General features: G+C 38.5%; 1 protein-coding gene across 1 annotated transcript in view; it reads right to left on the bottom strand.

Annotated features, from left to right (window-relative positions):
* Window positions 1–3211: 3211 nt before the first annotated feature.
* Window positions 3212–22634, bottom strand: part of LOC139013020 (amine sulfotransferase-like) — a 35938-nt gene continuing 16515 nt past the window's right edge. Inside the window, exons 2-8 of the mRNA XM_070419200.1 lie at window positions 21258–21353; window positions 14607–14758; window positions 12161–12369; window positions 10039–10165; window positions 9143–9237; window positions 6329–6515; window positions 3212–3371 (exon numbers count right to left, since the gene is read on the bottom strand). Of these exons, the coding sequence (XP_070275301.1) occupies window positions 3250–3371; window positions 6329–6515; window positions 9143–9237; window positions 10039–10165; window positions 12161–12369; window positions 14607–14748 (882 nt within the window). The 5' untranslated portion in view covers window positions 14749–14758; window positions 21258–21353 and the 3' untranslated portion in view covers window positions 3212–3249. The remainder of the gene's footprint in view (window positions 3372–6328; window positions 6516–9142; window positions 9238–10038; window positions 10166–12160; window positions 12370–14606; window positions 14759–21257; window positions 21354–22634) is intronic.

Below are 22634 nucleotides of genomic sequence, written 5' to 3'. Positions count from 1 at the left end.
AGCCCACAGAGTGGGTGGGGAGCTGGCTCGCTGCCGCACAGTGGGCAGAGGTGTCTGGGTCCCCGCGCCCCCCGCCCGCCAACGGCTCTGGGACCACGCGGAGGATTGTCTCAGCATCTCATTCACCTACTCCTCCCCGCAACCCCCCAATTAACTCCTGGTGGGCGACAGCTGGTTTTTGATGGAATCCCTCTTTTATCATCCAAAGCTACAATCCTTTAGTTTGATGGTATATTGGTTCTATTTGTTACATTCTTAGGCCACTTCTAGTTAACTCCCAGACTTTATCATCAAATTTAGATGGAGTAGATTAGATTAGATTAGATTTATTAGATTTCAATCAATTTCACAGGATTTCTATTTCCTCTAAAAGTTCATAATCACATCTCATTCTTGTCTGATCTCTTCTTCCATTAGTCTAACAGGAAGCACACATAGCTAATCTGATCAGCCTCAAATGGAACCAAACCTGAGTGAAATCCTGGCTCTGCTTCTGGTAGGGGATTTTGGGACTGGAACAGGCCGTGTTCCCCTGGGCAGGATGGCTCCCTGGAGCTCTTTGTCCATCAGAGTGGAAGAATGAAACCACAGAGGGAGGATGGTAAGCAAAGGCGGAAATTGAGGAACAGGCAGAGACTCCCACGTGGGGAGGGGGAAAGAGTCCCACCTAGCTCCTTTTTCCAGGTTTATAAAGGCTGCAGTTTGGGGGGTTTTTTTGTGCCTGCATATCCCCTCTGATTGGTCAGTATTCCCCTTTGATTTGGTTACTATAGTAACTCCTCAGCTCAAAGATCAAACCTCTCCTGAGACTGTGAGGCCCTCCTCCCTCACTGTTCTCCTATTCCCTCTGGGCTTTCTTCCTCCTTCTTTATTTTTTAAATTTAGACATTTTGCTACTCCCAGTTCCCTTGTCTTATGGAAATGTAACAGCTGCCTTTTCCAACTCCCCTATCAGATGGAAATGTAAACTTTTGCAACTCTGTAGCCCTGTGTTTTTTCCATGGATCCCCTTAATTTTAAAAATTCCCTAAAACTGCCTATTACATCCCTAAAAATCCCTATTTTACTACTTCCTTCTGTAAAATGGACATTGTAACATGCTCTGTGTAAGACTGTGAATACTTACTGAATGAAGTATGCAAACTGCCTTTCTTATAGCAGTTGCCGTGCATGAAACTTCAAGGCATTTCATTCCTATTTGGGGCTCATTGTATAGATAACAGCTCTCCTGCAAGTTGTACTACCTGGACATTGAACTGGATGCCTTGGTGAGGGGGTGGAGGTGTGGGGGGGGGTGGGGGGAGGGTTCCCTTTGAAATACTAGGGTTTGTTCATAAGCAGGGTGGTCCACTGTCAGGCTATTGCAGAAGGGTTTCTACTCAATGAGACGTTGAATTGGAAACCTCTATATTATTCTCCCTCTACTCCTATTAGAGTTTGGACCTGAGCTACAGCCTCTGCTTCAAGGTTCTTCACCAAACAAATGTATGATTTTCTCCTTTTCTGTGCTGATTACTTCTTACTAATCTGTTCCTTCTGTGGATGAAAGCGGCCACATACTGACCTGACAAGCTCAGGGGAGGCCTGCATGGCGGTCTTCAAACTCAGAGACCTACAGTAACCACAAAGGAGGGCCTGAAAGTAAACTTTAACTAAAAGCAGTTGTGGTGGGTAGTTACATCCTAGGTCAGTACCTTCACTAACAAGGTCAACCTTTACCTTAACTGAGCCTATCTGTCTTTTTGCATCTATAATAGCTTATCCTTGAAATGTCTGGGTAACTTGTAACTTCTTTTTTCCAGACCCCTTGGGGCACAACCTAATGTGCCTGGGCTCCAGGACAGATGCCACAAATTCGTTCATTATCATCCTGTTCATTTGCTGGAGGCTAATTCCAGCATGTCACAGATGCAAGAAGTTTCATCAAAAGGTTGATGGAACTTGAGGCTTCAGTAGGACTGAAAATTCATTGTTCCTGCACCCACCTAAGTATGTGTCTATCATCTTACTTTTTATCCAATCCCAGAGGTTTCCCTGCTTTGCTTTCTCCCGCCTCTCTAGTCTATCTCCAATGGATTTCATGTAACCCACCTGTTCCTCCTTTGGTTGCAATGTATAAAAATAGATAAAACCTGTCATTTTCTGGAGAATTATCTCACTTCATTGACATTCTGCTTCCCAGCGATTGTCCACAGTTTGGCTCAAATAAACTCACAAAAAATTGTTTACAGGTTTGAATGTTTTTTTACGTTAACACTTCTTAGTGGAGTACAATTCATCTTAAAATTTATCACCAGCTATAGTCAATATGCCATTTAATTCAATTTCACATCATCTGGGATGTATATTTTAAATTCAACCTGCGAGTTCCATTTTTTAAATGTATTCTTTTGTATTTGGTATTACCTTACTATCCAAACTGGAATATAAACTTCTCTGTGGAAGTAACTGTATTTCCTCAAAATTTTCTTAACTACAGAGAGCCTAGCAGTGAGCCCGTTGCTTTCAGTAAACCCAGTGTTTGTTGGTTAACATTACTACAAAATGTAAATATATAACAAGAGAATTCTCCCTACAAGTATTTAAATGTAAATTATAATATTACTATTATTAATATAGTATTTTATAATGCGCAATCTCTTCTCCCTAACATCTCTCAAATATCATCCCAATACACCAAGGTTGTGGGTTAGGTCCCCAACAGGGCACATACAAGAATCAACAAATGAATGTATAAAAAAGTGGAACAACAAATTAATGTTTCTCTCTCTGTCTCTCTCTCAAGATCATTATATGAAAAGAAATTTTAGTGATCTGGTTAAGTATCAAATAGATCCTTGAGCTTTCATAAGAGTTCTCTATTTCAACATTCACAATTATTTTAAATCAAAGAATTAATGTTTAATTATAATAATAAATTTTAATGTTTCATTGATACTCAATTTAATTGTAGGTAGAGAAAAAATACACACCAAGGAAAACGCAGAACATTTATAATTCCTTATTACATGCTTCCTGTTTTTCAATTTATAATACAGGCTATCAATGCAGACTATCTAGTAAATGATTTTAATTTTTGAAATTTCAAAGGGCTTATCAAACACCTGGCAACTAATCTAAGTACAGTTTACTTATTTTATTATTATTAAAGTTTTATAATTAACATTTGCAAAAGAAGCACAAATAAATGTGTATATTAAAATAGCCTCTCTGGTTAGTATATTTTTTTAGAATTCTTCTACACTGATTTTACTCTTCATTTAAATTCCAGATGAACTTCAAAGGCAAATCTTTCATATTCCTTTGGAATATTTTGTCAAATCTTTCATTTTGCTCCACTGTCAAGTGATGTTTCCAGTCTCCAACGGTACCTAGAAATAAGCACACGATCGGCACCTGGGTGAGTAAGTGGCACTATCAGGGCAAGAGTTTCTTCCCACCCACTTTCATCTCCTCTTCAAGCCATGCTAAATATCTGGTAGTTCTCCATGGGTTTGATACTTCATGTTTGCTTATACAGAAATGAACTAAGAAACAAACTGAAAAACACTTCTAAAGTTCACTATCCTTACCTGTTATGCTTTCACCAACCACTACCATTAAATTATAACCTTTACTGAGATGGTATAACAAAAGTAAAATAGAGGACTAGGTTATAATTTTTTCATATATTTTACTAAATACCAGGCACCAAAGAAATACAAGTACCATATCATTTCACTCATATGTGAAATTTAATGAACAAACTGAAAGAACAAGCAAAATAGATAGATTCATAGATAGAGAGCAGACAGATAACTCTGGTATGGGGTAAGTATTGGGAGTGTGGGGAAAAAATAGAAAGAAGAACTCATGGACATGGACAACAGTGTGGTGATTGTGCGAGTGAAAGAGGTGGGTAGAGGTGGAAGATGGGATAGGGAGGATAAATGGGGATGGGGAAAGAATACAATAAAGAGAAAATCCTATATAATAAAAGGGTAATATGCAAATTGACCCTAAGAGTGGAATGACCGGGAATGACTGGACACTATGATGCACACTGACCACCAGGGGGAAGATTCTCAACGCAGGAGCTGGCCCCTGATGGTCAGTGCACTTCCGTGACAGCACAGGGGGATGTCTGACTGCCAGGTTAGGCCTGATACCCCGGGAGAGGCCCTAAGCCAGCAGACGGAGATCCCCAGAGGACTCCCGGACTGGGAGAGTTCGCAGGCTGGGCTGAGGGATTACCCTGTCTGAGAGCACAATTTTTGTGCACTGGGCCTCTAGTATATAAAAATAACAATAAAAATAAATGCCGGGCACCATAGTTGGCAAACTATATCTATCATGTAATGTAATTTTTAACACAACTCCACAATATCAGCAGTTCTTCGTTTTAAAATTGAAAAACCTGAAGGGATTAAGAATTACAAGCTGGTAATTACAAAATAGTCATGGCATGTAAAATACAGAAAGAGAATATGGTCAATAGTATTGTAATAACTATGAATGGTGCCAGGTGGGTACAATAATTATTGGAAAGATCACTTCATAAATTATATAAATGTCTAACTACTATGCGGTGTACCTGAAACTAATATAAAATAATCTTGAATCTCAACTATAATTTAAAAAGTAAAAATAAACAAATAAAAAGCTAAAGATAAAATAAATAAAATTGAAAAGAGCATGGCCAGCAGGGCTCAGTGGTTGAGCGTTGACCTGTGAACCAGGAGGTCACAGTTTTATTCCCATTCAGGTCACATGCCAGGGTTCCGGGCTCAATTTCCAGTGTGGGGTGTGCAGGAGGCAACCAACCATTGATTCTCTCTCATCAATGATGTTTCTATCTCTCCCTCCATCTCCCTCTCTGAAATCAATAAAAACGTATGTTAAAATTTTTTTAAAACTGCAACCCAATGATTTTCAAGTGATGAAATCAAGGTCAGAGAGGGTGTTCAGAGCTCTCATTGCTTCAGTTTTACTTGATGGAACTTAGAAACTGTCATTAAGCCAATTTTTAAATGAAGATTATTTGGCATCATCAACTATCAAATTTTCTTAGTTAAACACTAGAGGACCAGTGCATAAAAATTTGTGCACTTGGCAGGGTTGGGGGGTCTCTCAGAATGGCCTGTGTCCTCTTGCAGTCCAGGACTCCTCTGGGAATGTTCACCTGCCAGCTTAGGCCTGCTCCCTGGGGGGTCGAGCCTAAGCTGGCAGTCAGACATCCCTCTGGCAGCCTGGGAGCCCTTGGGGGATGTCCAACAGATGGCAGCAGGCCTAAACCATCAGTCAGACATTCTTAGTGCTGCCGAGGAGGCTTGGCTTGTGGCTGAGCAGACATCCCCCTGTGGGAGCACACTGACCACCAAGAGGCATCTCCTGCATTGAGCATTTGCCCCCTGGTGGTTAGTGCATGTCATAGCCACCTGTCCTTCTGCCATTAGAGTCATTTTGCATACAACTCTTTTATTATATAGGATTACCATTGGCATTTGGAATAATTGGCAAGATATTTATGGGCATGAGAATTACTCTGTATTTGGTCTAGTTAAGCAATGAGACTGAAAAGCTGATAATAAATGGGGGGAAAAAGAACACTTTTTAAAAAAATAGCAATATCAAGAGCAATTTCAAGAAGATCTTCATTACCTAAGAATAAATATCCATCATCAAAATGCTAAGTTATGGATAAATTAGTAAATAAAATATGAATAAAAGAAGCACAAATTATGCTCTAGAAAAATGTACACTAAAAGATCAAAAAAATTTTAATTGAAATTAAGAAGTATCAGGGGAAAAATATATTCATTCTTAATTCCTGGCATGTCATAGAAGAACAATAAAAATTAATTGCATGTTGTTATTGAATACTTGAATTCATAGCATGTTGGTTTCATGAAGTATTAATCTACTTTTTACATTGAAGAAATATGATACATGAGGAAATAAGTGTAACTCAAACTCCCTCCCCCACAACAAAATACATGTTGGGTTTACTTCTAGAATATTCTAGGAGCAATAAAGAAAAACAATAATTGGAGCTGTCCTGATCACACATATACATCACTAATCAATTTTATAGAGTAGGGACACGTAGACTAAAAGGAAGGAATGTAATATTGATTAATTAGGTTCAAGTGTTAGACTACGTAATAAAATATTGATTAGTTTCCTGGGATACTTTTCAGGGCCATTGGCAGTTAAGATCTTTAGTTCTCTCCAGGTTCCACATGACAGTACTTTGAAAGACACAGTAAAAACACCCCTTAATTAGTGTAGGGGCCAAGCAATCACGGAACTCTCAACACTTTTGCTTCTAAAAACCCCTGAGTATCACCTTTGCGCAGAAAATGTCCCTCATCTGTTCTTTTCCCAATTTCATGTTTTAGAATCTCATCATAATTGGCTTTTGGATCAGACTTCATGTTCTGAAATGTAGACTGTTTCACAATAGCTTCCACATCCTCTTCACTCAGTTCTTTCTCAAGAAAACGGCTGATTTTAAGCACAGAACTTCTGAGATCCTGAAAGAATTGTGGGTATGAGAAACTATTCAGCTTACAAAGAATGCATGAGTTACATCCCAACACCTTTACCACATTTTGGAAAACTGAAGGTGATTGGACTTTTGTAAGTCTAAAGTTTGACAAAGATATATTACTTTCCTATTCCTTCTATAAAAATGAGTGCTCTGCTTGTCAGCTTTGTTAGAGCTTTCTACTGTTTGATTTAACAAGGACAGCTTACCTTCATTCACTCATTCATTCATTCAACTAGCACTTTTAGGAATGTTAGGTTTCAGAAACTGTGATAGGTGCTGGAGAAGTTTAAGAGAACAATAATATGCTATATGTGCTTGTTAAGAGTTTACAATTTCATGAGGGAAAGAGTAAAGCAAGTAATTAAATACAATGGCTACAAAAAAAGGAAAGTCCAAGTTTGGTGGCTTCATTGGTTATTTCTACCACACACAAATTAAAGAAGAATTAACATCAATCCTCAAACTCTTCAAAAAAATGAAAGAGGAGGAAATACTTCCAGACTCATTCTATAAGACCAGCATTACCCTGATACCAAAGCCAAATGAGAACACTACAGGAAAAGAAAACTAAAAACCAATATCATTTATGAAAGATAAGACACAAAAATCCTCAAGAAATTTCTAGTAAAACAAATTCAGTAACATTAAGAGAACTATACACTATGAACAAGTGGGATTTACTCCTGGAATGCAAAGATGAACAGCCCTAGTTGGTCTGGATCAGTGAATAGAGCCTCAGTCTTCAGACTGAAGGGTCCAGGGTTTGATTTCAGTCAAGGGCATGTACCACAATTACAGGCTCCTCCTCAACTGGGCCCTGGTCAGGGCACGTGCAGTAGGCAACCAATCAATGTGTTTCTCTCACATCAATATTTCTCTCTGTCTTTCCCTTTCTCTGTCTTTACTCTCCCTAAAAATCAATGGGAAAATATCTTCTGGTGAGGATTAACAACTACAACAACAAAAGATCAGGAACAAGGCAAGGATGGCAATTCTCACCATTTAATTCAGTCTAACTTGGAAGTCCTAACCAGAGTAAATAGACAAGAAAAAGGCATCCAAATTTAAAGAAAGACGTAAGATTATGTGCTCACATACAACATGATTATATACATAGAAAACACTAAAGTTCTACAAAAACAAACAACAAAAACCCTGTTAGAACAATTAAAAAACTCAGCAAAGTTGTAGTATATCAAACCAACATCTCCAAACCATTTGCATTTATTTACACTAACAATGAACAGTGGTTTAGCAAACTGGTCTCTAACTAGTTTGCCTATATTTACTATTATCACTTTTAAACCCATTAGAGGGAATTAGATTCTAAAGATACTAATTCTATCATATTGCTATTCTTCAAATAACTGTTAAAAAGCTCATTATTGCTTTTAAGATGAAGAAACTACTATCACTAACAAAGTCTACAGACCTTGCATGGTCTGGCTCCTACTGTATCCACCTCTCTATCTTAATCTTTCATTCCCTCCACCTTGCTCTTTAACTTCTTCCTTCCAAGATATCATGCACCTGAGGCTTCAGATAATTTGCACATTCTCTCTTTTTGGCTTAGACTTCTGTTTTACTTCTCTGCCAACTCATTTCTATTCACTTGAAGTTGTCACGTTACTTTTCCAGAATTAATTGCCTACTACCTATACCAGATCAGTATATTTCATGTACTATCTTATCATATCTGCACTTTTCCTTGATAACAGTTTTCAGAGGTTTGAAGTATATATACCTACTTAGTGAATACTTATCTTCCCTGTTGGATTATAAGTTCTATAAATAAAGGGTTCAATTGTCTTTTTCTGATGTTTTACTGTCTGTCACATAATAGGCATTTTGAAATTTTGAATTAGTGAGCAAGTAAGATATGTAGCAGGTAGTCAACATATCAACCATAGATCACAAAATAGTCAACTTCAAATGTGTTTGGTTGGGTTTACACAATGTATTAAGACAGTTCCATTGGATGCCAACTTGTAAATATTATGTGATTTCACATGAAAGCTACATTTCAAGATTCTTTTTAATAAAAACAACAACAAAACACAAAGAACTTGCATCACTGGGCACACAATTACCTCTGACTAATTGTCCAAATCTTAGTGTCTTCACGCCCCAGTTGTTTTTGTTTGTTGTTGGTTTGTGTAATATTTTTATTGATTTTTAGAGAGAGGAATAGAGAGGGAGAGAAACACCGTGCCTCCTACCAGGGATCAAGCCTGCAACCCAGGTCCTGCCTGGGAATTGAACCAGCAACCCTTCAGTGCATAGGATGACATCTAACCAACTAGTCACACGGGCCACGGTTGGCCCCACTGTTTCGAAGTGCCTTTTCTCTTTTTTCAATCACTAGTCATGTGAGTTTGCCCTTAGAGACACAGATGGGTGCATGAAAAGGAACACAAAAGATGACTGTGTACAGTGGGAAGAGAGCCCTGAGGAAACCAATAATTGAGGGATGGGCAGGAAATGAGAAACCCCTGAAAAAGCATGAGAAGTAGTTAGGTTCCAAGAAAACTAGGAAAATGTGGTTCATTTAAACCAAAATCAAAAAGGGTTTCAAAGAAATAATTTTTAAAAATAACCTTCGCCTCTTACCTTTTTCATTTCCTCATACATCATAAACAGAATACTGAAGTCATGTCTGTGCTCATACCAGCCTCTGATGTGATCAAACCAACGGCTTCCTACCACTGGGGGGGAAATTAGTAAGTGACAAGGTAAAGATGCTGCACTCACCAAATAGCAAACCTGAGTCTTTCTTTGCTGTTCTGGAATCCCCTGGAAGGAAAGTAAAGCCCCCACCACTAGACATCTATGTTACCTGGTGAAAATGGTGCTTTGGGAAATAATTTCATGATTTTAATGGAAACCTGCCTTTCCTATGCATGTAGGAAACACAGCAGAGGAGAAAATAAGAAACCAAAACAACTCATTGTGAAGATTTAAGGTAAGATCCTTACTTTCTTACTTTTACCACCTGAAAAATCTGTCTTTATTTCTCCTTTTATTATCTATTTTAAGATGTCTGGATAGCAACTTCAGATATCTATAAGACAGAACCTGAATCTAATCTTCTAAATAAGTGAGAGCCCCAGTTCCACATTCCACAAGCCTCTCCCATCAATCTATCCTCCTCAGTGTTGAGATGAATATTGCACCGCTGCCATGTAAAGCCTGCCATAAGTCCGTGACGGAACACACACACTACATCCACTTTGGATGGGTACACCATTGCGGATCTTTTATGATCTGGCCAAACTGTTTCTTAAACAATATGCCTTTGCAACATAGCAATCCCCAAAGTGGTCCTGGTGAGAATAGAAAAGCCATTGGGTGGCAAATTAAATTAACAGAGCAGTAACCACTTATGTGCATCCAGTTTCTGTCGTTACTCTTCTTTATTTCCTTAAAATGTGTTCCCCAAGTTTGAGAATTTGGCTAAATGGCAACATGGCTTCATAAACTAGTTGAATGCATAAATTCATACTTACCATTTCCATCTAGAAACCTTTTCATGAAATGTTCCATATCATTTGCAGCTTCAAGCGCGACCACCATATTTGAAAAGTGAAAGTATGAAGTCATAACATCCTTGGGGTTTCTGTAGACGTAAATAATCTGCAGGGGGTACAGGAAAACAATTTTAACAATTCTTGGTTGACCTTAGAGGTTGTTGTTGTTTTTGTTGTTGTTTATTCACATCAATATATGTCACTATATGAAGGCATAATAATTTGTTTCATCCAGCTTACTACTCATGGAAATTTAGGTTATACCCCCCCCCCTTTTTTTTGATATTACAAAGACTGTAATCTATTACAAAGAAGTAATCAACTTTATTCACATAACATTTCACATGCACAAGCATATAGGAATCATTTCTAAAAGTACAATTATTTATTTGTAAGATTGGTTAATATTACAAATTACCCTGCATAGAAACTCTTTCGGCCCTAACTGGTTCTGCTCATGGGAGATAGTGTCGGCCTGCAGACTGAAGAGTCCCAGATTTGATTCTGGTCAAGGGCATGTACCTTGGTTGTGGGCACATCCCCAGTAGGGAGTGTGCAGGAGGCAGCTGATCGATGTTCCTCTCTCATCGATGTCCCTAACTCTCTATCCCTCTCCCTTTCTCTCTCTAAAAAATCAAGAAAAATATATTTTAAAAAAGAAAATATAGACACTGTTTCAATGTATCCTCTGTTAGCGTTAAGAGACATTTGATAAAAAGCCCAGATAGCATTTGAGAGCATTTCAAAAAGGAAAAACTACTTAACAGGTGATGTTGAAACAAATAATTATCCTAATAGTATAAAACTGGAATTCTAATTCATACCTCACCACAGACCCCCAGAAAAAAAAAATCATTTACAAATGGATTAAGGATTTAAATATGAAAGCAACATTTGACATCTTAAAAATAAAGAATACATTTCTGGTCTCAGAGAAGAAAAAGATTTCTTTAAAAAAATTTATTTCTGTTAAAATAAAAAGTAATCAAGTAAATTATATTAAGTTTTAAAGAATGCTATTAATCAAAATATATAGTATGAAGTAACAAAAAGCAACAAAGGATGAGAAAAGCAACACATATAACCAATAATTTATGAGTATTCAGAATGTATATAAAAGAAATCAATAAGAAAGTGACATGAAATTTAAAAATTGGAAAAAATTATAATAATTTCACAGAATAAGAAATAATTATGGACAATAAACATATCAAAAGTGCTTAATCTAATTATTGATTAGGAAGATGCAAACTCAGATTAGTTTGAGATATTTTATAATTTATATAAAAACTAAAAAGTTTGGCCTTAGCTTGTTTGGCTTGGTGGATAGAGCATGAGACTGCGAACCGAAGGGTCCCAGGTTTGATTCTGGTCAAGGGCAGGTACTTAGGTTGCAAGCTGGTCGGGGCTCATGCAGGAGGCAACCAATCAATGTGTTTCTCTCACATTGATATTTCTCTCTGTCTTCCCTCTCTCTTCCACTCTCCCTAAAAATTAATGGAAAAATATCCTCAGGTGAGGATTAAAAAAAAGAAAAAAGAATGTGTATTGCGATGTAATATATACATTTCCTGCAACTTACCTATCCATCAATACACTAAACATTGTAGAGCCATACAATAAATTCAACTAGACCATTAAAAAGAATAGAATTTTATGTGCTGTCATCAAAGAAATGTTGCTGTATACTATATAATCACACTACAAGCAATGTGTGGGATGACCCAATTTATGTATATACTTATAATTCCATATATATTTATCTTTGCTAATTTTAATGTAAAACACATAGAAAAAAAAAGTTGGGCACATTTCCTTGGCATATTTGGAGTGGTTAAAAAGAAAGAAAAAGCTCCAAATAGTTTTGAGATAGATGGCATAATTATTGACATTGTTAATAAAACGTTAATTCGGGGTTGGAAATGAAATTTTTACAGGTACCATATGCACTCAGCAGATATTAAGCTTGATAATGTGTAAAACAGTATCAAAGATTATAATAATCACATTTGAAAGACTGTGGATGAGTGGGGCTGGAAAAAATATTTGAAGAAAGTATTTTTGTTTGTGCCAAAGTCCATTAGCTATTTATATGACTTACTTTAGCTTTTTTGCTCTTGAGACCTTTTGGTACTAAATAATATGGGAGGTGGGAACAGAAGAGGCGAGGAGACGGTCTGTTGAGAAAGTCCATTTTGCGGATATTGTATTCCAAGAAGGGGATTCTATCAAGCGTTGCCAAGTCTTCAGTTCTGTTACGATGACCCTCAAAATAAATCAAGCTTAATATCTGCTGAGTCCAGATGGTACCTGTAAAAAGAAATAATTTCATTTCCAACCCTGAATTAATGTTTTTATTAACAATGTCAATAATTATGCCATCTATCTCAAAACTATTTAGAGCTTTTTCTTTCTTTTTAACCACCCCAAATATGCCAAGAAAATGTGCCCGAGTTTTTTTTTTCTATGTATTTTACATTAAAATTAGCAAAGATAAAATTAGGTGTTCTAAGTTCCCTTTTTACTCAAAAAGAGTTGTAATAGTACTGATTTAAATCAATCCTTCAGCTCTTTTGTTCCCTGTGATTCATGTAAGTTCTGTTCATGTGATTTTCTGTGGCTGTCTCTGTTTCTCCTTCCTTAGTCTTTCTTAAAGCTTTACCTTTTGGAAATAGAGACAGTTTAAGAGCTCAAGACCCCCTTAAACTTTTCTTTTTAGGTCTCCCAATACAGTGCTAAATGAAAGTACTGAGAGGCATTCTTGTCTCATACTTGATTTTAAAAGTTACACTATTGCATTTGATGTTTGTGGTAGTTTTTGGTAGATTCTATTCATCAGGTTAAAAAGTTCACTTTCTCCCTAGTTAGCTATTAGTCTCCCTTAGGAATGTATGCTGAATTTTATTAAATGCTTGTTCTGTACCTATTGAGATGATAATTCAGGCTTTCTTCTATGCTCTAGTAATGTGGGTGAACTGCATTCATATATGTTTAAACCAATCTTGAAATAAAGCCACCTTGGTCACAGTAGTATTTTTTTTGTTTGTTTTTTTTTGACGTTGCTAGATTTGTTTTGCTTATATTTATTTGGTTTAGGATTTTTGCACCTATGTTCATGAATATATAATCAATGTTCTAAAAGAATGTGAGATGTACAAACCAGTATTATATGAAATGCTGAAAGGTATCCTTTAAGAAGAGGAAGAAGAAGAAAAGGTAAAGATACAAATTATGAACAACAAATACACATCTATCAGCAAGTGAATCTAAAAATCAAGTGAAATAATCTGATGAACAGTTTGAACTGGTGATTATAATAGAATCAGGGACATAGAAAGGGAATGGACTGATTATTCTTGGCGGGGAATGGGGAATGGGAGATGCGGGAAGAGCTTGGACAATAATCGTGCACCTATGGATGAGGACAGTGGGTGAGGAGTAAGGGCGGAGGGTGGGGTGGGAACTGGGTGGAGGGGAGTTATGGTGGGAAAAAAGAGGAACCAATGTTATAATCTGAACAATAAAGATTTAATTTAAAAAAATAAAATAAAATAAAAGAATGTGAGGTGTAAATAATCTTGCAATCATTGCTACTCAATTGAGTAGATTTAATTAGATACAGTAGGTTTGATAAAATTTATGGTGAATCCTGGAGAGTCACTAATCTCCCCTTGAAGATGAGTAAGAACCCAGCAGGTTGGACTAAGGACTGGTGTGGTGTGCCAAATACTTAGGCTGGATTAAGCGTAAAGGAAAAATTCTTATGGGCTGCTTAACCTAAACCTAAGCAAACTGAGGCACCACCAACACCTAAGGGAGGAAAATAAAAAACACCTGATATCAAATGTGCTGATACATTTTGCAGAGTAGAAAAATCCAGGGAAAAGGCATTGTATTACTAATTTGGGGAAAGTAAACAGGGTCCTGAATTTCAAAGTCAATGGTAAAAGGGAGGGACTGGAGCACTTTCATGAAAATTAGGAATGACTTTTTTTGTGTTGACATTGACTCCAATGTATCTCTGAGCAATATTAACCACTTCGTACAACATTGATTCAAGAACACCAATCGCCCTGTGTTCTAAAAAGCACATATAAAAGATAAGCTTTTAAGGGAATGTATGATTTGAGGACAATTTACTTTAGTTCAAAACTATTTCATTATTATAGGGAAATAAAAGCAATGAGAGTAATTGGAAATCATATTAGGAATTAGTTCTGAGAGATGCTGCTAACCAAAAGCCTGCTGGTTTTATTAATATGTTTTCCTCCATTCTCAGAGAAAGCCAACAGGTCAGCATGGCCCTAGTATCTGCTTTGGCTCAATATTTGGTTTCTTCTGAGGTGCCTTAAAAGATGACAATATATTCATTTTAAATGACCTTATATAGTAACACTTTGAGATTTAATTAATTTATTAAAAATCTTAAATGGTGCTCTAAATGTAGGCTGGGCTACTGTTAATGTCTGGAAAAGTTCTCATTTTTACACATGTATTACCAAACCAGAGTGAAAAATGATAACAGGTAGTCCACTCCTCAAACTTACCAGATTTTGGATATGTAATTATGAAGACATCATCATCTCTAATTTCAAAATCATCTAGATTTTCTAGAAAGTCAGCATCAACTAAAGGAGATTCAAAATTATAGTCTTTAAAGTTCAGCAAATATGTGTCTTTGTTGTCCATACTTATTCACCTGCAAGTAAAAACAAATGAAATTCTTTTCAATTTCTTAGTATTTTATAGTAATTACTAACATTTACTGAGTGTTCAGTATATGCCAAGCACCTTTTAAATGTCATGTGTCTCCACCCATGCCATACTAAACATCATCCTATATAATAAAATTCTAATATGGAAATCGACTGAATGGCAGAACGACCAGTCACTATGATGTACACTGACCACCAGAGGGCAGATGCTCAATGCAGGAATTGCCCCCTGGGGGTCAGTGTGCTCCCACAGGGGGAGTGCTGCTCAGCAAGAAGTGGGTTCATGGCTAGCAAAGGCAGCAGCTGTGGTGGGAGCCTATTCTGCCTCCAGTGCAGGTGGGCGGTACGATGTGAGGGATGCCGGACTGTGAGAGCTCAGGACTGTGAGAGGGATGTCTGACTGCCATCTTAGGCCTGATACCCCTTGCAGGCGGACATCCCCAACAGGTCCCAGACTGGAAGAGGGCGCAGGCCGGTTTGAGGGCCCTACCTTCCCGCCCCACAGTGCACGAATCTGTCCACCAGGCCTCTAGTGCATATATAAAAATTTACTCTTGGGGACAACCAAGATGGTGGCATAGGTAAACACCTGAATTTGATACCATGCACAACCACATTAAAAGTACAACTAAAATATAAAACGAATATCATCCAGAACCATGGGAAGGCTGCCTGAGTAGAAATTCTACAACTAGAAGGAAAGAGAAAAGTGCTTTGAGTCCGGTAGGAGGTGCAGAGATGTGGATGAGCGGAGGTATGGAGGCACATGCGAAAGGGGCTGGCAACTGGGTACACTGTTGTCTTTTTCAATCGGGAGGGAGATACAAGCTCCCCACTGCTCTGAACTCCAGTTCCGGGTGAGAATTTGGGACCCAGCCTCATACGGAGAGAGACTGGATTGTCTGGCATCGGGCAAGAATGTGAGGGCAGCTTTCTTGCAGAGGTGCTTGCAGCGGTCATTGTTCCTGCATGGGGCAGCGGGACACAGATCCCAGGGCCTCTCAGAGGCAGAGCAGTGTGCCAAATGGCAGCCATTGCGGTTTGCTCCGCCCTGGTGATTTTCTGAGACGCCGCCCCACCCCATTTACAACCCCACCCAAGCTGTGCACAAAGGCTTTTGCATATGAATGGCCTGGTGTTTCTCTGCCTAAAAACCTGGGCAGACTCAGTGAGCTACAAAGCCCCACTGAAGCAAGTTCTGCCCCATAAAGGTGTCTCCAGCAAAGAAGTTCTCCCATTGTAGACAAAACTGGCCCTCACAGACTATTGGCCTGGAGGTCAATTACTCCCAGTGACACCAAAAGCAATCAAGGCTTGACTACAAGACTGTGCACACAGCCCACAAAGGGGTGCACCAAGAGTGTCCACCTCAGGTAATTAGGGAGGCTGAGCCACTGGGCCTGTTAGGACACCTAGTACACAAAGGCACTCTATCAACACAGGGAAGCAGCCAAAATGAGGAGACAAAAAAACAGGTCACAAATGAAAGAAATGGAGGAAAGCAAACTACTGGATATAGTGTTCAAAACCACAGTTATAAGTTTACTCAAGAATCTTCTAGAAACCTCTGAGAAATATAGTGAGACCCTCAAGGATATGAAAAAGGACCAATTAGAAATTAAGCATACACAGACTGAAATAAAGAATAATATACAGATATCCAACAGCAGACTAGAGGATCCCAAAAATCAAGTCAAAGATTTGAAATACGAAGAAGCAAAAAACACCCAACAAGAAAAGCAAAAGGAAAAAAGAATACAAAAATATGAAGTGCATTGAGTCTGGTAGGAGATGCAGGGACAACTTCAAGCATACCAACATCTGAATTATAGGGGTGTCAGAAGAAGAGAGAGAGCAAGATATTGAAAACCTATTTGAAGAAATAATGACAGAAAACTTCCCCTACCTGGTGAAAGCAATAGACATACAAGTCTAGGAAGAGCAGCGAACCCTAAACAAAAGGAATCCAAAGAGGACCACACCAAGACACATCATAATTAAAATGCCAAGGGCAAAAGACAAAGAGAGAATCTTAAAAGCAGCAAGAGAAAAACAGTTAGTTACCTACAAGGGAGTATCCATATGACTGTCAGCTGATTTCTCAACAGAAACTATGCAGGCCAGAAGGGAGTGGCAAGAAATATTCAAAGTGATGAATACCAAGAACCTACAACCAAGATTACTCTACCCAGCAAAGCTATCATTTATAATTGAAGGTCAGCCCTAACCAGTTTGGCTCAGTGGACAGAGCGTCGGCTTGCAGACTGAAAGGTCCCAGGTTCGGTTCCAGTCAAGGGCATGTGCCTTGGTTTTGGGCACATCCCCAGGAGGGGGTGTGCAGGAGGCAGTTGATCGGTGTTTCTAACTCTCTATCCCTCTCTCTTCCTCTCTGTAAAAAATCAATAAAATGTATTTTTAAAAAAATAGAATTAAAGGTCAGATAAAGAGCTTCACAGATAAGAAAAAGCTAAAGGAGTTCATCATTGTCAACCCAATATTATATGAAATGCTGAAGGGTATTCTTTAAGAAGAGAAAGAGGAAGAAAAACATAAAGATAAAAACTATGAACAACAAAGTGACAACAAATACATATCTATCAACAAGTGAATCTAAAAATCAAGTGAATAAAAAATCTGATGCACAGAATAAACTGGTGAATACAATAGAATCAGGGGCATAGAAAGGGAGTGGACTGACAATTCTAGGGGGGAAGGTGGGTGTGGGGGTGAGGGAAGAGACTGGACAAAAATCGTACATCTATGGACGAGGACAGTGGGGGGGGGGGGGTAAGGGCAGAGGGGGTGGGAGCCAGGTGGAGGGGAGCCATGGGGGGGGGGGGGTGGGAAGAGGAACAACTGTAATAATCTGAACAATAAAGATTTATTTTTAAAAATTTACTCTTAATAGCGACCAAACATTTCTAGAGGTTTAATCACTATTTTAAAGAGGAGGAAACTAAGATACTAAAAGGTTAAACATCTTTTCCTAAAACCCCATGGGGGAGGTATTATCATGATTCCAAACATAGAACCAAGGAAAATAAGGTAAAGGAGGTGCAAGGTTGCCCAGCTGGCAGACCTGGCAGGATTTGATGCCAGACTATTTGGCCACAGAGCCCATGCCTTCAATTACTTTACTAATACAGTTTCTTAGTATTTCATATTTTTATTATTATCGAAATAGGAAGTTCTCCAATAAATGTACTTTTTTTTCTGGAAGAGAAATAATCTGTTGTCCCTGAAAGAAGCTTCTGAGGCTTTGGGATCTGTCTACCATTTCAAATAAATTGTGGAATATGCTCTATGTAAGTAACACCAACTGCTTTTACCTTGGAGATGTCACCCTCATATAGTTGCAAGATAATGTATGGTTTTTATTACATTTTCCAATTGAATTTTTATCTGAAATCCTAAATAAATCTAAATAAGAAAGTCCAAATATAAATAGGAAGCACATAGTCTAAAGACATATCTGTTCAAAAATTGGACAGAAATATATATATACATATACATATTGATTTCTAGGAGGGAGAGGGAGAAAGAGAGATAGAAACATCAATGATGTTCTGCCTTCTGCATGCCCCCTTCTGGGAATTGAGCCCACTATCCAGGCATGTTCCCTGACCAGGAATCAAACCATGATCCCTGATTCATAGGTTGACGCTCCAACACTGAGCCACACCAGCTGAGCGAAAAATCTATTCTTGAATGTTAAATAGATGAGGAAATCCCAGAAATTCTAATAACACTAGGTTTAGAACCAACACTTATGTTAGTTGCGTACTTTCAAAAAATTTTCTGTGCACACCTAGAAAATGAATTTGTTAAAGTTGCATATGTGGCTTTGTCTAAATTGCATGTCAAAAAACATTAATTCTTTTACAAACAATCTAAATCATCTGACCAATAGAGGAAAGTTAGAGGTTAAAATTTTGCTGAGTAAGAGTAGAAACATCACTTGCATTAGAATTGCCTGGGTTTTGGTAAATGTTCATATTCTAGGCCCTATAACAGACTGATAGGATTAGAATTTCTGGAAAGTGTGCATTTTAATCCTTTGGATCACACTTAAAAAAAGGGGGGGGGGGGACCAAAATACTGTTTCTTGAATGGTTATCTCAACCTCCAGAGAAGGCTTTGTGGGATGTTATTTGATCTCCAATTAATAGATCCAGTTGAGGCCCTACTAAGTTGCTAGAGCTTTCCTGACTCAAGGTGAAGTCCAGGCAACCTCAACTATTGAGAAGTGACAATTAAGGAGACTGGCTGATAAATCAGAAAATGCTTTCAAGAGATAGATGGAGTGTTATGATTTTGCTATTATGAAATTTTCCAGGAAAAACTTCCATGGATAACTCAACCTTTAGAGTGTGGTGAGGAAGAATTTATACTGTATCACATGGACACACACACCAAAAAGCACCAATTTCAGGAATTCTGGATTCCGAGGAGAGTGTCAGGCAGCCCACAAAAACATTCTAAAATCACCCCTTTTAACTACTTATTATATTTAGTATGTCTTGCACAGTCAAGAGAGATTTTGTCCCAGAAACAAGGAGGAAAGAGTAGAGTGTGGGATGCATTTTTATATATGATCTCAGGACTGGCCAGTCATATATTGTTTGTATCTCCTTAATGAATATGAAAGAAAGTACTTGTATAAAGAAAAAAATGTCATGTGTTTTCCTTTTCTTGCCCTGAGTCCAAAAGAAAAAGAAGAAAAACAGAACATTGAGGAGAAAGAAAGAAATACATTGTATGCTGAAGAGAGGGTAAGACTTGAAAGAGGCTCTATGTCTACGTTTTCACTACTCACTGTTACACGTCAACTGATGAAGCAAAATCCACTTCTGATATAACTGCATGGATGACAGGGAATGATGTGTTGCTGAGAAATAAATACTCCCTAGTAGTGTATTTTGGCCAATGAGTAGTATTCTAGGAAGTCAACATATAGCTAAGTTTGAGTAAATAAATTAGGTAATACTTTATTGATATTAGGAAATAGGCATCTGATTAGTCCAAAAAAAGCAGGAGTCAAAACTGGTGGAGATAATAAAGAGAGCTGCATGTAACCAGTTGTCATATTAACTTAAATTGGAAACTACAACAACAACAACAACAGGTATTTGAAAGCTGTAGCAACATCTTCCTTGGGCATGAAGGATGGCTCATGAATCTTTTAGACCTATCTCAGAAGGCTGGTGTTCCTTTCCAGGTTTTTACTCCAAACATCCCATGTAAAACTGGCTATGACTATGGGAGGTTCAAAGAACTTTATAAAATCAGTGTATTTAAATTCATTTTCTAAAACATCCAGGATTGTCCTTCCTAAGTGATGGCCTTCCACTCCTATTTGTTTGTTTGTTTTTTTAAATATATATATATATATATTTTTAAATATATTTTATTGATTTTTTTTACAGAGAGGAAGGGAGAAGGATAGAGAGTTAGAAACATCGATCAGCTGCCTCCTGCACACCTCTTACTGGGGATGTGCCCAAAACCAAGCTATAGGCCCTTGACTGGAATTTAACCTGGGACCTTTCAGTCCACAGGCCGACGCTCTATCCCCTGAGCCAAACTGGTTAGGGCTCCACTCCTGTTTTATATTGCATTTTTTCAGGACACATTACAGAAGATGCAGCTTATCTCTTTTACATTCTATGAAAACTGAACTATGTCTCACACCTGCCCTGAAATCTCCCTGGAACCTTCCTCCCATTTCTCAGTCATCTGTTACCTACATACATTACTCTTTGATAATAATTCTCAGGTTTCCACTAGCAATAGAATTTGATTCTAGGGGAGGTTTTTAAACCTTTCAATGAACAAGTCTTCACTGGGAAAATATAAGGTTTAAGCTGAAGAGAATTTAAGCTTATAAAAGGTTCAGCCTTCTTTTGTTTCTCATAATGTTCATAAATTAAGACAATAATCACTTTTGTGAGACTGGCAGTGCTTAAAGAGTAGAAATCTAAGGGAGTAGACTACTTATTAAAATGAATAGCTCAGCCAACAACCTCTGATTTTATTTTTTTATTTTTATTTTTTTTAAATATATTTTATTGATTCTTTACAGAGAGGAAGGGAGAGAGATAGAGAGTCAGAAACATCGATGAGAGAGAAACATCGATCAGCTGCCCCCTGCACACCCCCCACTGGGGATGTGCCCACAACCCAAGTACATGCCCTTGACCGGAATCGAACCTGGGACCCTTCAGTCCGCAGGCCGACGCTCTATCCACTGAGCCAAACCGGTTTTGGCAACAACCTCTGATTTTATAACCCAAATTTTTATTGAAATAAATGGTTTAGCAGCCTTTTGAGATGCTTTTCCTGTTGTCCCTCAGTAGGCCAGTTGGCAGTAACTCTAAGTGAAAAAGATAGTATTGCATCCGTGACCAAAGGAATTGTTTTAGCTTTCTCATTTCCATACCAAGCAATGATATGGTACATGCAACAATTAAAAATATTACTAACCTTTTTGCTTCCATGGAACTTTCCACTGCTTGGTGTTGTTTCCTAAGATTTTGGAGGTTGTGTTCTATTCCAATAATGGTCTGTCCAAACTACTAACTAAGGACAAAATAGAAAATGGGATTTGAAAAGCACTGTATAATTGTGATACAATAACTTATTCTTCTTCCTCTACCCACATATTCAATTCATTTTGTCTTTTTATATATTTTAAGAACTTGAATAATTGAGGTAGTTAGGAGCATATCACTTCATCCTATCTAATAATAGACAAACATGGTAATTGACCATACCTTCGCTACGCCTCCCATTGGCTACTCAGCGTGATATGCAAATTAACCACCAACAAATATGGTGGCTAATTTGCATACTGCAGGCAGGGCAGGACAGCGCCATCCTGCCTGCCCTGCCACCATCCGGGCCTGCTATCTGCGACCCAGGGCAGCAGGCGTCCATGTGCGACCCGACCCGGGGCGGCCAGGCGGGGCAGCAGCGATCTGCCGGCCCACCCGGGCATTCGGTGTGTGACCCAACCCGGGGTGGTGCCCCAATCCCCGATCGGCCCTGTCATGTGCGCGACCCAGGGAGGCGGGGCAGACACCAAGGGATCGGGCCTGACATCTGCCACCCGGGGAGTGGGCCTAAGCCAGCAGGTGGTTGTCTCCCGAGGGGTCCCAGACTGTGAGAGGGCACAAGTCAGGCTGAGGGACACTCCCCCATCCACCCTCCCCTGACAGTGCACAAATTTTTGTGCACCAGGCCTCTAGTATCTTATAAAATTATATCATTCTAGAGGCCTGGTGCTTGAAATTCGTGCACAGGTAGGGTCCCTAGGCCTGGCCAGCGATCAGGGTTTCGGGCCTCCCTTCCCTGGCTGCTGGCTGTGGGCCAGGGCCTTCCTTTGTTCCATGCCAGCTCCTGGTGGTCAGCGCATGTCATAGCAAGCAATTGAACTCTCAGTCCAACTCCTGGTCTCCCAGTTGAACTCCTGAGGAGACACTTTGCATATTAGACTTTTACATATATTAATGATATTTCCTAGCTCTGTCTGCTGAGAGACATAAACGCAAAGAGAAATCAGACAAATGAGCACTCTTAAAGCCAAGATCTTGATTACGAAAAACCTTTCTCTATTTCTAGGAATCAGGAGAAATGGCAGATTGCAGAGGTGAGATAAGGAAAGTACATATGGGCCTGTTACATCTTGTTATACCACAAAGTAAAGAAATACTCAAAGAACATTGGAGACATATCAAAAGGACACTAGAGCCAGCTTAGACTTATTGCTTCTGACCATTTCAGGGACAATTTGAATAGTAAAGTAAGTAAGATAGTATGGATTATCACCTCTTTTTCTAAATACTTCAGCAATACCTCTGT

Source organism: Myotis yumanensis, unplaced genomic scaffold (genome assembly GCF_028538775.1).
Source record: "Myotis yumanensis isolate MYYU_CA2020_CCGP unplaced genomic scaffold, mMyoYum1.0.hap1 SCAF_6, whole genome shotgun sequence".
Classification (NCBI taxonomy): domain Eukaryota; kingdom Metazoa; phylum Chordata; class Mammalia; order Chiroptera; family Vespertilionidae; genus Myotis; species Myotis yumanensis.
This window is presented reverse-complemented; position numbering and strand designations above follow the sequence as displayed.